Source organism: Garra rufa, chromosome 13 (assembly GCF_049309525.1).
Source record: "Garra rufa chromosome 13, GarRuf1.0, whole genome shotgun sequence".
NCBI lineage: Eukaryota > Metazoa > Chordata > Actinopteri > Cypriniformes > Cyprinidae > Garra > Garra rufa.
Genome location: NC_133373.1, coordinates 37,021,950 through 37,038,452, shown reverse-complemented (window position 1 = coordinate 37,038,452; position 16,503 = coordinate 37,021,950). Strand labels below are relative to the sequence as shown.

The 16,503-nt window shown below is 34.2% G+C and overlaps 2 protein-coding genes across 2 annotated transcripts in view; both read right to left on the bottom strand.

Moving 5' to 3' along the window:
- Positions 1 to 6,710, bottom strand: part of xkr5a (XK related 5a) — a 10,158-nt gene extending 3,448 nt beyond the window's left edge. Inside the window, exons 1-5 of the mRNA XM_073852794.1 lie at positions 6,541 to 6,710; positions 4,141 to 4,324; positions 3,161 to 3,345; positions 2,841 to 3,053; positions 352 to 521 (exon numbers count right to left, since the gene is read on the bottom strand). Of these exons, the coding sequence (XP_073708895.1) occupies positions 352 to 521; positions 2,841 to 3,053; positions 3,161 to 3,345; positions 4,141 to 4,324; positions 6,541 to 6,643 (855 nt within the window). The 5' untranslated portion in view covers positions 6,644 to 6,710. The remainder of the gene's footprint in view (positions 1 to 351; positions 522 to 2,840; positions 3,054 to 3,160; positions 3,346 to 4,140; positions 4,325 to 6,540) is intronic.
- An 816-nt stretch (positions 6,711 to 7,526) lies between these two features.
- prdm1c (PR domain containing 1c, with ZNF domain) overlaps positions 7,527 to 16,503 on the bottom strand; it is a 13,014-nt gene continuing 4,037 nt past the window's right edge. Inside the window, exons 5-9 of the mRNA XM_073852793.1 lie at positions 15,868 to 15,990; positions 13,488 to 13,749; positions 10,676 to 11,421; positions 9,351 to 9,479; positions 7,527 to 9,267 (exon numbers count right to left, since the gene is read on the bottom strand). Coding sequence (XP_073708894.1) covers positions 8,767 to 9,267; positions 9,351 to 9,479; positions 10,676 to 11,421; positions 13,488 to 13,749; positions 15,868 to 15,990 — 1,761 coding nt within the window. The 3' untranslated portion in view covers positions 7,527 to 8,766. The remainder of the gene's footprint in view (positions 9,268 to 9,350; positions 9,480 to 10,675; positions 11,422 to 13,487; positions 13,750 to 15,867; positions 15,991 to 16,503) is intronic.

Genomic DNA, 16,503 nt, shown 5'->3' with positions numbered 1-16,503 from the left:
AGTTGTTCAAAACCTTTCTTTTTAGTAAACTCTGTGTACACAAACAATGTTCTCAATGCTGGAGTTCATGTGTAGAGACCCAGGCGATACTTCAAGCAAAGTTTCATGGTGTGTCGAGCCTTTTTAGTGTTGTAAAAATATTGATTTTGATGCGCTCAAATTTTTGCCCCTAGTATTCCCATTCATCGGCCATTGAAAACAAAACGAAATCACGGTCAATCTCAAAAACGGCTCGTTTGTCGTAATTATGCTTTTAGATATATGTTTGTCTCGTTTACAGTAAAAAGAATAGCACAGGTTGCATTTTGGCAATCGTTATCCTTTAAGACTGGAGATTGTGTGTGTTCGTACTGTGTAGAATCCAGCCATCCGGAAACGGGACGAGCCGTCCTTCACGTTGAGAAAAAGGAACACATGCACGCCTCCCATGATGAAGTTAAACACGCGCCATGACCACTGACCCACATATATGTCAGTCTGCTGCGAGACCAACCACAGCGCAGCCATCAGCCAATGAGATGCTGGGAGAAAATGAGACGCACAAGATTAAAAGACGTTTTGTATACAAACCGAGAGATGAGTTGATAATATTATGTGTGAGCCAGTGTCGGGTGTAACTAATTACTAAGTAATTAGTTACTGTAATTTAATTACTTTTCTTTTGAAAAAGTAAAGCAATAACTAAATTTAATTACAGTTACTTCTTATGTAACTGAACTTAATACTGTGTATAGACTGTAAAACATTTATATACAGTACAAAAGTGGATTTAACATCAAAATTTAAAGTCTAACCTTAAATGCATGCTTTTTATGTACGTGTTGGTTATTAGCATGAATATTACTGGGATACTGGCTGTTTATTATTACTTAAAAAGCACATATTAATGTCTTATTCTGCAAGACCTTATTCTAAAGTCTTAATCCTACCCAATTCTTCAACTTAACAACAATTTAATACGTATTAATAAGAAGTAATTAGGAGAATATTGAGGCAAAAGTCATAGTTAGTGAGAATTGGACCCTAATCTAAAGTGTGACCATGAATAATTTATGTAGTTATTTATAATTTATTTGAAAGAATTAAAAGAACCATTTCATGTCTATCCTTGTATATTTAACTTGTCAAAGTTGATTTAGGATTTAAAAAAGTAATTAGTAATAAGTAATTAAATACTTTTTGGAGAGAGTAATTTGTACAGTAATTTAATTAAACTGTTGACGATGTACTACTTAGTAACTAGTAATTAATTACTTTTTTAAAGAGTAACATTTAGCTATAGAAGCTGCACTTATTCGACAATAAAATAATCTCACGATGTAAAAAAAAGAGGACAATCTAGAGTTGACTTAATTTATGCAAAATTCACGAGTTCCCACTTACATATAATTAGCTAGAGTATGTAAGCATGTTTGGCGTGCTGTCCGGGGAAGGGCTCCGAGCTCGGGAATGGCCCGAACCTAGAGTACCCCCCCCCCCCTATGTATATGTGTAGAAGGAACTCGGAGTGAGGAGATGGGGTGGTGGAGGGATGCTGATAATCCGTCAAATGGGTAGAGGTGAGTCGGCTGTATTTATGCATGATGTAGATTGGCTTGAGTGAGTTCCAGCTGTGTTAATTAGGCTAAGTATCTGACGTGCTCCTCCCGAACTTTGCTTTAAGAAACATCATTACATTTATTTTTTTCTGTTTTACATTTTTCTTTTTCTTAACTTTTTTTCTTCTTTTGATTATAGAATATTATTACAATTTAAAAAAAAAAAAAAATTTGAATATATTGTAAAATGTAATTTATTCATGAGATGGCAAAGTTTGGTGCTCAAGAAATATATTTTATTATTACCAGTGCTGAAAAGTTCATAAAGTTTTAAATTCGAAAGCTTCATATTTTTGTGGAAACCATGATACATTTTATTTTTCAGGAGTCCTTGCTAAAATAAAAGCATTAATTGCTTAAAAAAAATTGTTAGGAAATTAATTATTTTTACAAACAATGCAAAAACAGTAATGCAATAGTCCTGAACAGAGTAACTTACCCAACACTGGTGTCAGCTAACATTTAATTATAGAAACTGCACTTAATTGACAATTAAATATATAAAAAAGGACAATCTAGTTAATTTGATCTGTCCATAATGTTTGTGACCCTAGACCACAAAACCAGTCTTAAGTAGCACATGTATTTGTAGCAATAGCCAAAAATACATTGTATGGGTCAAAATTATAAATTTTTCTTTAATGCCAAAAATTAGGATATTAAGTAAAGATGATGTTCCATGAAAATATTTTGTACATTTCCGTCCATAAATATTTAAAAACTTAATTGTTGATTAGTAATATGCATCGCTAAGAACTTCATTTGGACAACTTCAAAGGTGATTTTCTCAATATTTAGATTTTTTTGCACCCTCAGATTTTCAAATAGTTGTATCTCAGCCAAATATTGTCCTATTCTAATAAACCATACATCAATGGAAAGTCTATTTATTTAGCTGTCATATGTGTTTTAATCTCAATTTTTTTAAAAATTACCCTTATGACTGGTTTTGTGGTCCAGGGTCACATTTATGTATTTTTCAGTATGTTTTTTAACTTTTTTTGGAATTTGGTGCAATTCCTTTTTATTGTAACATGAAAACATACACAACTGTTCAAAAGTTTACTTTCACTTTTGATAAAAATTAATGCATCCTTGCTAAATAAAAGTATTACTTTCTTTAAAAAAAAACAATCTTATTGACTCTTATTTTGTCTTTTCTTCATGAGATTTATGTTATTGGTAATTTACAAGCAAAACCTGGGCGTGCATATCTATAGAGTTGATGTGGCTGAGACTCACCCATGACCCCGATGACCCAGCAGCCGAAAGTGCGGGTAAACAAAGCGAGGCTGGTGAACCGAGCGGCTAACATTCCCATCCTCCACAGCAGCTGACACAGGAGCGCCGCCGGCGGCATCTGCAAATGCCCTGGACGGATCAAACAACAAGCCCGGCTGTAGAGCACCAGCGCCCAGGACAGTGAGAGCAAACACATGGCACCACATAGCGCAACTGCAAAATAAACACATGAAGAGTGCAAAGTTTTTATCTGCAGCATAAATGTTCTGCATGGTATAAACAATAACTGTTTTCAAACAGGTTTCTCTTTCAGGACTGACCTGGAGATGAAAGGCCATAGTCAGTAACAGTGAGAGCGTAGGTCTGCAGGAGCGTCTGCGGTAGAGTCATCAGCAAAACCTCCAGCAGACGAAGAGCAGACACGTCCGCATGCTGCATCACCTCCTGCGCATGCGACTGCGACGAGCCCTGAGCCGTCCATTCACACACACTGCAGTCCCAAAACCTGATGTGCAACACACGCATTACAGTGAAACTCATGCAAGTTAGTTTCTTCACCGGAACAGATTTAGAAAAATTTAGCATTGCATCACTTGTTCACCAATGGATAATCTGTAGTGAATGGGTGCCGTCAGAATGAGAGACCAAACAGCTGAGAAAAACATCACATTAATCCACAAGTAACCCACACCACTCCAGTCTGTCAATTAACATCTTGTGAAGTGAAAAGCGGTGTGTTTGTAAGAAACAAATCCATCATTAAAGTGTTTTTAACTTCAAACCATAACTCTTAATAATGCTTCCTCCAGTGAAAAAGTCCATCTCCTGTTGTCCTCTCAAATCAAAATCCATCACCATATTTGTTTTAGAAACTGTTTTGGATGGTTTTCACTTGTAAACAGTGCTTGATCTGTGTATGTTTCTCTTTTGATTCTTACCAGATGACTTTTCACTGGAAAAAAAAAGCAAAATTATAGATGGAAGAAAAATGGTTTGAAGTTAAAAAGGTCTTAATGATGAATTTGTTTCTTACAAACATGCACGTTTTCACTTCACAAGATGTTAATTGATGCACTGGAGCGGTGTGGATTACTTAGCTGTTTCTCATTCTGACGGCACCCATTCACTGCAGAGGACCCATTGGTGAGCAAATGATGGAATGCTAGGTTTCTCCAAATCTGTTACTATGAAAAAACAAACTTATCAACATCTCGGCTTGACCATTAACCAATCTCAGAGAGGTGCAAACAAACAACTAAATAAATAAATGAACTATTTCTTTTAAAAGATGAAAACACACCTTTTGAAGATGCCCAGGTGAAATGTGTGTATGATGTAACTGTGGCACGTCCGTTTGTCTCCATCGGCCCTGTACCACCTGAAACTCAACACCTGCACCAATGACCCCGGCACCAAGAGGGCAAAGGTCAGTCCGGCCAAACAAAGCTCCTCCTTCCACAGGTAGAAGACCACACAGCAGACCACTGATGAACAACACAGAGAAACATGTGTTATGATTAAACACCTCCATCTGTGCACTTCAATATGCTTTTATGCTGCATGAGATTATCTCGGCAATATTTGACATTACAAAAGAGCAGTGGAATGGGATGAGATTATGTCACAGGAAATCCAGGTTAAGATGTGATATGATCAAAACAATTCTGTAATCTGTCATTTCTGACAGCAGATGAGGGTTTTTTGCAGATCCCTAAATCTCTAAACCTGCTTTGGAACAATATTTATTTTGAAAAGTGCATTTTAAATACATTTTAATTAAACAGAACATGTTTCTACATCTACATTGATGCCACAATACGGTAATTGCAGATAGAAAACAAAACTTGTAAATGTGACCCTGGACAACAAAACCAGTCATGAGGGTCAATAAATAAGCTTTCCACCGATGTATGGTTTTGTTAAGATTTGACAATATTTGGCTGAGATACAACGATTTGAAAATCTGGAATCTGAGGGTGCAAAAAAATCTAAATCTTGAGAAAGTCGCCTTTAAAGTTCTCCAAATGAAGTTCTTAGCCATGCATATTACTAATCAAAAAGTTTTGATATATTTGTGGTAAGAAATTTACAAAATATGTTCATGGAACATGATCTTTACTTAATATCCTAATGATTTTTGGCATAAAAGAAAAATCAATAATTTTGACCCATACTATGTATTTCTGGATACCTGTGCTACTTAAGACTGGTTTTGTGGTCCATGGTCACAAATATTTTTCAGATTAAATAATAATATGATAAAAAATTAACATGTATATAAAATATTCTATTTAAAAATATTAATAATATTTTGCCTTTAAATTAACTTAAATAGAGAGAGAGAGTGTGTTGTAGAATTTATAAAATTTATAAAATGTATGTTTTATTAATTACACATAAATAAATATATAAATACATAAAATAATATTGATTAAAATGTGACCCTGGACCACAAAACCATTCTTAAGTAGCACGGAATTTACTTGTGGCAATAGCCAACAATACATTGTATGGATCAAAATTATCGTTTTTTTCTTTCATGCCAAAAATCATTAGGATATTAAGTAAAGATCATGTCCCATGAAGATATTTTGTAAATTTCCTACTGTAAAAATATTAAAAAAAATTAATTAGTAATATGCATTGCTAAGAACTTAATTTGGACAACTTTAAAGGCGGTTTTCTCAATGTTTAAATTTTTTGCACCCTCACATTCAAATATTGTCCTATTCTAACAAACCATACACTGATGGAAAGCTTATTTATTCAGCTTTCATATGTGACCCTGGACCACAAAACCAGTCTTAAGTCGCTGGGGTATGTTTGTAGCAATAGCCAAAAATACATTGTATGGGTCAAAATTATTGATTTTTCTTTTATGCCAAAAATCATTAGGAAATTAAGTAAAGATCATATTGCATGAAGATTTTTTGTAAAATTCCTACTGTAAATATATCAAAATGAAATTTTTGATTAGTAATATGCATTGTTAAGAACCTAATTGGACAACTTTAAAGGTGATTTTCTCAGTATTTTGATTTTTTTTGCACCCTCAGATTCCAGATTTTCAAATAGATGTATCTCGGCCAAATATTGTCCGATCCTAACAAACCATACATCAATAGAAAGCTTATTTATTGGGCTTTCATGTGTTGTATACATCTCAGTTTTGTAAAATTTAACCTTATGACTGGTTTTGTGGTCCAGGGTCACATATGATGTATATTCTCAATATTCTCAATGTATATTCTTATCTATAAACTAGATAATTTACACATTAAAAATTATATTACATTCTGATTCTTCCTCTATATATACATAAAATCACGTGTCTGGGTATTTACAGGGTGCTCAAAGGTACCCTCAAAAATACCATGGTGCTACCATGGTATATGGTCAAAATATTCATTGTATTATTTGACAAGCCACAGCTGCATCATGTAACCCAGAGGTAATCAGTGGCATTATTTTAAAACACAATTAAACAAAAAGAATATCGAAATGTACCATGAATTTACGCCATGATGATTACACCATGATATTTTACACATGTACCGTTGTAATATCATGTTTTGGACGTATTGTTGAAGCATCTAGGAGTACCGTGTAAACACAATGGTATAAATATGGTAACGGTTCGTTATAATGTGATAAACGGGGTGCATCCCATGCACCTGTGATGCGGTTTAAGGTCACTCACACGCCGCTCTCTCCGCCAGCAGCACGAACGCGGACGCAGCGAGCAGCAGCACGCGCCAGCAGCTCGAGAACGCGCCGCATCCTCTCCGCTCCGTTACCGGCATATCTCACCGACCGGGACTCGGCGTTCCTCGAGACATCTTTGTGTTTATTGTTGTTGTCAGCGGCGGATCCGGTTTCTCCGTCGTCCTGTCAAAATATCTGACGTCATGCCTCTGGATTTTTTAAAGAGACAGTAACGCGCGTCCGATAACAAAATCGCATGTTGTTATATAAATTGATGGATTTGTTCTATTATGTTTCTGTTTTATTATATGTAACATCCTATATAGGCTTACCTATAGCTGTGTGTGTGTGTGTGTGTGTGTGTGTGTGTGTGTGTGTGTGTGTGTGTGTGTGTGTGTGTAACTGTAACCCGGATGTTTACAAACAGATGCTGTTCTGTAGGACAACAGAGAAATGTGATATCAGCTGGACGCCTCTCTAACACACACACACACACACACACACACACACACACACACACACACACACACACACACACACACACACACACGTCACACACACACACACACACACACACACACACACACACACACACACACACACACACGCGCGTAAGTACATCTACTGTTACAGACACCACAGATGTATTTAAATGTCTATTTAATGATTGTTTAAATAGCAAAATATTCTGAAACACATTAAAAACTTTAAACATTAAAGAAATAACACAACTGGAAAAAGGAAATAACACACGTGGAAATAGAATCATATGTACAATTATAACTTATAAAACACATGCAAACTTTATGCAATTTAACATTTATAAAAATACTCTTGCCCTGAGACTTCATTCAGCAGCTGACTCTTGTCTGAATGCTTGTTTGGTTGGTTTTACTGTGTGCACGTGTAATTATACAAATATTATATTACAAAAATATGACGATATTGGAAAAACAAAAATATGATGATATTGGAAAAATAAAAATATGACGATATTGGAAAAACAAAAATATTCTAAAATCCAGTGAGACAACTAGCCTGATCTCTTCTTAGAGATATATAACATGTCATTAACAGTAATTAATAACACATACATTTGAGGAAGTTTACATATACCTTGAAGAATCTGAAAAATGTTAATTATTAGCAAAATAAGACAAAAAAAAATGCATGTTATTGTTTATTTAGTACTAACCTGACTAAGATATTTCACATAAAAGACGTTTACATATAGTAATAATAGCTGAATTTATAAAAATGACCCTGTTCAAAAGTTTACATACACTTGATTCTTAATACTGTAAATGAACCACAGCTGTGTTTTTTGTTTAGTGATAGTTGTTCATGAGTTGATCTTTTTTTAGCATTTTTGTCTATTTGGACACTATCTGACAATGACTGTGTGGTTTTGATATCCATCTTTTCACACTGAAGACAACTGAGGGACTCAGTGTGAAAAGATGGATCTCAAAATCATACAGTCATTGTTGGAAAGGGTTCAAATGCACAAAAATGCTGGAAAACCAAGGAATTTTAGTTTTCTGAAGAACAGTGGACAGTTGAACTGTTCAGGACAAACAAGGGACTCATGAACAACTATCACTAAACAAAAAAAACACAGCTGTGGATCATTCAGGTAACAACACAGTATTAAGAATCAAGTGTATGTAAATTTTTGAACAGGGCTATTATTTTCTCTTGTGCACTAAACGTCTTTTATGTGAAATATCTTATTCAGGTCAGTACTACATAAACTGTAACATGCATTTTGCAGATTCTGCAGGGTGTCTGTAAACTTCTGACCTCAACTGTAAATCCAAAGACTGCAACATTTAGTACTCCGCATTTAGATGTTATTCATGTAACATATATTAGCACACTCTATCATTAACAAATTTAGGGACAGTACTTTTTTTTAGTCTTTAAGCTCACCAAGCTTAAATTGATCAGAAATACAACAAAAACACCAATATTGTGAAATATTATTACGATTTAAAACAACTGTTCTCTATTTGAAAATATTTGAAAATGTAATTTATTCCTGTGATGCAAAGCTGAATTTTCAGCATCATTACTCCAGTCTCCAATTTCACATGATCCCTCAGAAATCATTCTAATATGCTGATTTTTTGATGAATAGAAACAGCATTTATTTGAATTTTTTTTTTTTTTTTTTTTTTTTTTTTGTCACATTATTAATGTCTTCACTGTTATTTTTAGATCAGTTTAATGCATCCTGACCACTGTCCTGTCTAATGGAAACCTTTGGGGAGAGAGAGCTGGACGATTCATGTGTCATAGTTTGGACCTGTGCTGCTTCCTGTTGGACTAAAGGCGGAACTGCAAGTGCCCAGATCACCTGACACATCTTCTTTACAGACTCCACGTCCATGCCAACCTCAAGCCTGGCTGCGCCTTCACTCAGATCAAACCTCTCGATCTCGTCATTGGCTCGACACAGCTGAGAGGCGGAGCCTGTGAGGCTGGAGGCGGGACAGAACTGGCGCAGGTGGATCTGTAGACTGCACAGGTTCGTGTACCTGCGAGAGCAGTGCGGGCAGCAGTGTGAGCGTGGGGCAGAGTGCAGGCGTCTGTGCAGCCGCAGGTGGATGTGCTGGGTGAAGCTGGCAGGGCATTGCTTACAGACGTACGGTCGTTCGCCCGAGTGCAGCCGCAGGTGAGTCTTCAGGTTGCTGCAGCTGCTGAAGCGTCTGTTACACACCTGCACACAAGACATATCACAGGAAATGAGATCTCGAGTGACTCTCCTAGACAGCAGTGAGATGTTTCTGTGTGTGTTCTTACATGGCATTCATGTGGTTTCTCTCCTGTGTGCACCTGGATGTGCTTTTGAAGGTGAGCCAGCTGGGAAAAGTTCCTCCTGCAGATGTTGCACTTGTATGGTTTCTCGCCACTGTGAACCCTCAGGTGCACCTGGAGATCAGAAGGCAGAGAGCCGAGAGAGATTTAGTTAAAAATAAATAAATATTAAATACATACTGCCATTCACAAAATGAAATCAATCAATTTTTTATTTAGATCGAAAGTGATAAAGACATTTATAATGTTACATATAAGCTTTTTATTTCAAATAAATGCTGTTCTTTTTAAATGCAGAAATTTGTATTTATCAAGGAATCAAAAATATGAAGCAGCACAACTATATTCAACATTGATACGTGTCTTGAACAGCAAATCAGCATATTAGAATGATTTCTGAAGGATCGTGTGACACTGAAGACTGCAGTAATGATGCTGAAAATGTAGCTTTGATCTCAGAAATAAATTACATTTTAAAATACATTCAAATAGAAAACCATTATTATAAATTGTAATAATATTTCACAATATTACTGATTTTACTGTATTTTTTTATCAAATGACTACAGACTTGGTGAGCAGAAAAGTCTTTTTCAGAAACAATTGTTGTTGTTGTTTTAGTATAACCGATGTACTGTTATAGTTTTTGTTAATATTTTGAATTCATTTTCATTTTTATAATTTTCATTTTAAAATGTTACAATTTTACAATTACATTTTCTAAAAAAAAAAAAAGTTTATACAGTTCTTATAAATTTTCTTAAGACTTAAATTGAGTATATTTTAAAATGTAGTTTATTCCTGCGATCAATCAAAATTTTCAGCATCATTCCTTTATAAAAAATAATATTTTATTTAGCAAGGATACTTTAAATTGATCAAAAGTGATGATAAAGACATTCATAATGTTAAAAAGATTTCTATTTCAGATAAATGCTGTTCTTCTGAACTTTCTATTCACCAACGAAACCTGAAAAAATTTGACTCAGCTGTTTTCAACATAATAATAATAATAAATTTTTTTTGAGCAGCAAATCAGAATATTACAATGATTTCTGAAGGATCCTGTGACTGAAGTAAATAATAATGCAGGCTTGGTGAGCAGAAGATACTTCTTTACAAAACATTGAAAAACTTTTGACTGGTAGTGTAATATAAAAATTATAATAATAAAAATGTATAATCTAAAATGTGAAGTAAAGATGATAAAATTCCTTACATATACATCATCTCAGACATCCTTGATTGAGCCACTAACACTGCAATTAATAAATCAGAGATTAATTCATAAAAAATAATAACCCAAGTACCTTCAGATTGGACAGCTGACTGAAGTTCTTCCCACACACGTTACATTTATACTGGATCTTTCCATTCTGTCTCTGTAATGGATACGGTAAGGCCTTGTAACCTACAATCTGCCGCTTTTGGCCGCTCAGAGACTCTGTGGAGGTGGAGACACCTGAGGATACCACGCTCATCTCAGGTGAGCCTCTCTGGACTGTGATGTCATCAACACTGGACTGGTTTGTGGAGTCTTTAGGATTTCTCTCTTTTTCTCTCTTTGCGGAGTCTGTCACTTTCATTTTAGGGTCGCCTCTATTGGTCAACACTGATGAAAGATGATTCTCACTGGATGCTGGATGCAAGAGAGATGGATACATGTGGATTGCTGTAATATTATGGGATGCGTGTGGTGCTGTTCGGCCAAATCCCATTGGCTGATGTGGCGGCACGTATTGAATAACAGGCCATGCATACACTGGCATAGAGGATTGTGGGATAGCAGAAGTGTATACATGTTCTCCAACACTAGATGCCATATTCAAGTTGAATGGGATGTCAGAGATGCTATTAGCCATTGAAAATGAGGGCAATTTTGGATTGTGTGGTTCTCTGGTAAGTTTTTCCCCATATTTTGTTTGTGTGATGGAGTTAAACGGCTTGTTTGGAGGAGTTTCAGTGTGATGATCAGTGCAGGGATCCAGATCCAGGATCTCAGTGACTGTGTGACCTCGCTTTCTCTTCCTCACTGGATCTTTAACTTGAGAAGAATCTGAAGCAGGAAAATACACAGAATATTCAGAAAACATTTGAGCGAATAGTTAGGCAAGTCTTAAGGCAAGACACGCCAACTGAACAGTTATTTTAAAAAGTAAAAATATTTAAAAATTTTACTGTTTTTCTGGTCAAATAAATGCAGGCTTTGTGAGCAGAAGAGACTTCTTTAAAAACATTAAAAATCTTACAGTTCAAAAACTTTTGACTGGTAGTGTATTACTAATAAAATGAATGCATTAATTCAATTTATTTGTATTTTTTACATTTCAAGTAATTCAGAATAGCATAAAATTAATTTTTGCATTGATTTAATGAAAAATGCAGTAAAAATCAGTAAATATTATTACAATTTAAAATAGCTGTTTTCTATTTTAATATATGGTGAAATGTAATTTATTTCTGTGATGCAAAGCTGAATTTTCAGCATTATAACTCCAAAATTCTGAAATTCTGAAATAATTCTAATATATGACTGGACCACAAAACCAATCATAAGTAGGATGGGTATAGTTGTAGCAATAGCCAAAAATACATTGTATGGGTCAAAATAATACATTAATAAATTATCGATTTTTCTTTTATGCCAAAAACCATTAGGATATTAAGTAAAGATCATGTTTCCATGAAGATATTTTGTAAATTTCATACTGTAATTAAAAAAAAAAAAAAATTTGATTAGTAATATGCTTTACTAAGAAATTAAATATGGATAAAGTCAGGTTCAGAATTCTTGCTTCATTTCGTTTCAGCATGTTTTCAGGAACAAAATGTACAAACCCAGGTGAAATACATATGAACAAACGCTTTTGTACAGACCTTCAGGATATAGATATGAGTAAGACTGTAAGCTGTGGTTTATGTCAATTCTGCTAAAGTGGAAATATCTGACTCACTGCACGAGAAAAACTCATTTTGAGAGAACAGACATTAAAGATATGTATTGTAATGGAAATACACAGATGCAGCTAGATAAAGTGTAATAAAATAAACACTTAAATGTGTATTTTGGATGTTTTCTTCAACACTAGTCTGAAAGAAGAAATGCTACGAAAGGAAAATAGCACAGAATCTCATAATGAAAGATCATCACATAGTGAAATAGTCTTGCAGTGAAATTAAATGTGACAAATATAGTAACCTAAGCTAATCTGAAGCTTAGAAGCTGTAATAAATACAATGAAACAGGCACAATATACACTACCAGTCAAAACATTTAAATGTTTTTAAAGACGTCATTTTTTTGATCCAAAGTACAGCAAAAACAGTAAAATTTTGAAATATTTTTTACTATTTGAAATAGCTATTTTCTATGTGAATATGTTTTAAAATGTAATTTATTCCTGTGATCAAAGCTTAATTTTCAGCATCATTACTCCAGTCTTCTTTTGCTGCTCAAGAATTGTTTTTATTATTATTGTCAATATTTAAAACAGTTGAGTACATTTATTCAGGATTCTTTGATGAATAGAAAGATCCAAAGATGAGCATTTATCTGAAATAAAAAGTTTTTGTAACATTATACACTATACCATTCCCATTTTCTGGGAAATAAATTATTTTTTATTTAGCAAGGATGCTTTAATTTGATCAAAAGTGATGATAAAGACATTTATAATGTTACAAAAGATTTCTATTTCAGATAAATGCTGTTCTTCTGAACTTTACATTCATCAAAGAAACCTGAAAAAATTCTACTCAGCTGTTTTCAACATAATAATAATAAAAATGTTATTTGAGCAGCAAATCAGAATATTAGAACGATTTCTGAAGGATCATGTGACTGGAGTAATGATGCGAAAAATCAGCTTTGAAATCATAGCAATAAATTAGATTTTAAAATATATTCAAATAGAAAACAGTTATTTAAAATAGTAAAATATTTCAAAATTTTACTGTTTTTGCTGTACTTTGGATCAAATAATTGCAGGCTTGGTGAGCAGAAGAGACTTGAAAAAACATAAAAAATCTTACTGTTCAAAAACCTTTGACTGGAAGTGTATTACTAATAAAATAAATCCATTAATTCAATTTATCATTGAAATTGATGTGGCTGTTACTCACAGTGTGTGGGAAGAGGCTGTTTTAGACAGGCAGTTCTGAGGCCGCTGCTCATTGGCTCCTCGTGCTCTAGGCTCCGCCCCACCAGCAGCTCCTCCCCTGGCATTAGAACCTTCATGGCGCAGAAGTAAATCTGCATTCCAATTTGAAATGCGGCAAGATTCTGTTGCCAAGGCGACGAGGCATAGTTTACAAAACGCATCCAGTTGCTGCCACTCTCATCCTGACACGACAGGAAGTGATGCAGTCGCCCGTCTGAGAAGATCTGTGAAAAGAGAGTAAAAACAGAATCAGCATTGGCATTTTAACTGAATATTAAAAATGCTACCAGTGTTAGTATGAGCAATAGTATAGTTATCGCTTAGCAAGCACTAATAAGCATCCTGACGAGTTTAGGACATGAAACCGTGTGAGATTAGCGTTTTTGTTCTCAGATTTAAAGAGCACATCTGTTTGTGCGAGCGACTGTGTGAAAGTGAGAGGTTGCGGTTTAGTTGTTGATTCAGTCTTCTAGTTGCCAGTTGAACAGCTCGACTCTTTGACCTTACGCCACCTGTTTCTCTCTCTCTCTCTGTCTTTTTCTTTCTCTCTTTCTTTTTTCACTTTAGTTCCTGTCTAATATTGAACTTCAGAGACTGCACTTGCAAGCTTTGCGTTTGATGTGGTCATATAGAGAAAGGAAATCCATTTCCATTTAGTATATAAAACAAATAATGTCTCACTAACGTTCAAAAGTTTTTTGGGAACTTTTCAATGAATATGAATACCAAAGCTGCATTTATTTAAGGAAAAATACAGTAAAAACAATATTGTGAAATAGCTGTTTTCTATTTTAATATACTGAAAACTGGAGTTATGATGCTGGAAATATGTAGGTTTGATCACAGGAATACATTACATTTTAAAATATATTCATATAGAAAACAGTTATTTCAAAAAGTAAAAATATTTCAAAATTTTACTGTTTTTGCTGTACTTTGGATCAAATAAATACAGGCTTGGTGAGCAGAAGAGATATTGTTAAAAAAACATAAAAAATCTTACAGTTCAAAAACTTTCGACTGGTAGTGTATTACTAATCAAATGAATGCATTAATTAAATTTATTTGTATTTATTTTACATTTCAATTAATTCTGAATAGCATAAAATTTATGTGGCTATTTTGTCAATTTTTGCTCACCAAAGCTTCATTTATTTAATGATTCATACAGTAAAAACAGTAATATTGTGAAATGTTATTACAATTTAAAATAGCTGTTTTCTATTTTAATATAATGAAGACTTAAGTAATGATGCTGGAAATATGTAGGTTTGATCACAGGAATACATTTAATTTTAAAATATACTCAAATAGAAATCAACTATTTCAAAAAGTAAAAATATTTCAAAATTTTACTGTTTTTCCTGTACTTTGGATCAAATAAATACAGGCTTACAGTTCAAAAACTTTTGACTGGTAGTGTATTACTAATAAATTAATGCATGTCTGTTCTGTCAATTTTTGCTCATCAAAGCTGCATTTACTTAATGAAAAAATGTGAAATATTATTACAACTTCAAATAGCTGTTTTCTATTTTAACATATGGTCAAATGTAATTTATTCCTGTGATGCAAAGCTGAATTTTCAGTATCATAACTCCAGAATCCTTCAGAAATCATTTTAACATGGTGATTTGCAGTTCAAAAGACATTTATCATTATTAGCAATGTTGAAAACAGTTGTGCTGCTTCATATTTAGTAAATTAGGTTTTTCGATGAATAGAATGTTCAAAAGAACAGCATTTATTTGAAATATAAATCTTTTGTAACATCATAAATGTCTTTCACTTTTGTGAAAGAAGAAGTTAATGCATTCTTACTAATTAAAACCTGACCCCAAACTTTTAAGTAGAGTAATAAAAGTGTTTTTTGGATATTGTATAAACCTGTCAATGTAAGACATTTCTATAATATGACATGATACATTTTTTAACATCTAATTTTAAATGCATTTTTGCACCATAAACTTCTAACCGTGAGAATGTGAACTTATACATCAGAAATATTGACTGAATGTGACGTGTAAAATTAACCGCTATGCATCAGAATGGTTTATTAAGGTTTTCTGGAAACCTTGTTTTCTCTTTGTATCTGTGTATGTGTGAGCGCTCCTGTCAGCCACTTCCTTGCTGAGTCAGTGTGCGAGACACGAGTGTGTAGCTTTACTGGCACATGTAAGCGAGGAGCGGTGCGTCAGAGAAACCCAACACGAACACACACACCCCTAAAGCATGACTGGTAAATATGAACCCCACTGACTCAAAATGGTTTTCAATCTCTCTCTCTCTCATGCACACACATGCATACACGATTCTTATCTTTCTCACATCTACTGACGTACCATCCAGATGTGTTTCCTGTGGATGTTTACAGGCAGATCTTCAGGGTAAAGATGTTCTCCGAGCAGCGGGCCGAAGCGGGTCCCTGCAGGAATGACCTCTGTGCTGAAAACACCCAGCACCTTCTGATGACACATGCATTAGGAAATTAAAAAGCACTTGCAAAAATGTGTTTGTGGTTAAAACAGACTGCAGATGATTACTCAGACAGGTCTGTCTCCATTTTCCACTTAAGTGCCTTGTTACCTTTAAAAACCGTTGCTTCATATTGCACATTTGTGACCCTAGACCACAAAACCAGTCATAAGGGTCAGTTTTTGTGAAATTAAGATTTATACATCATCTGAAAGATCTGAATAATCTGAATAAATAAGCTTTCCACTGATGTATGCTTTGTTAGGATCGGACAATATTTGGCTGAGATACAACCATTTGAAAAACTGGAATCTGAGGGTGCAAAAAAACCTAAATACTGAGAAAATTGCCTTTAAAGTTGTCCAAATGAAGTTCTTAGCAATGCATATTATTATTTACTATTACTGTTAGTAATATGCAATGCTAAGAACCATTTGGACAACTATAAAGGTGATTTTATCAGTATTTTGCATTTGGCACATTTGAAAATTTGGAATCTGAGG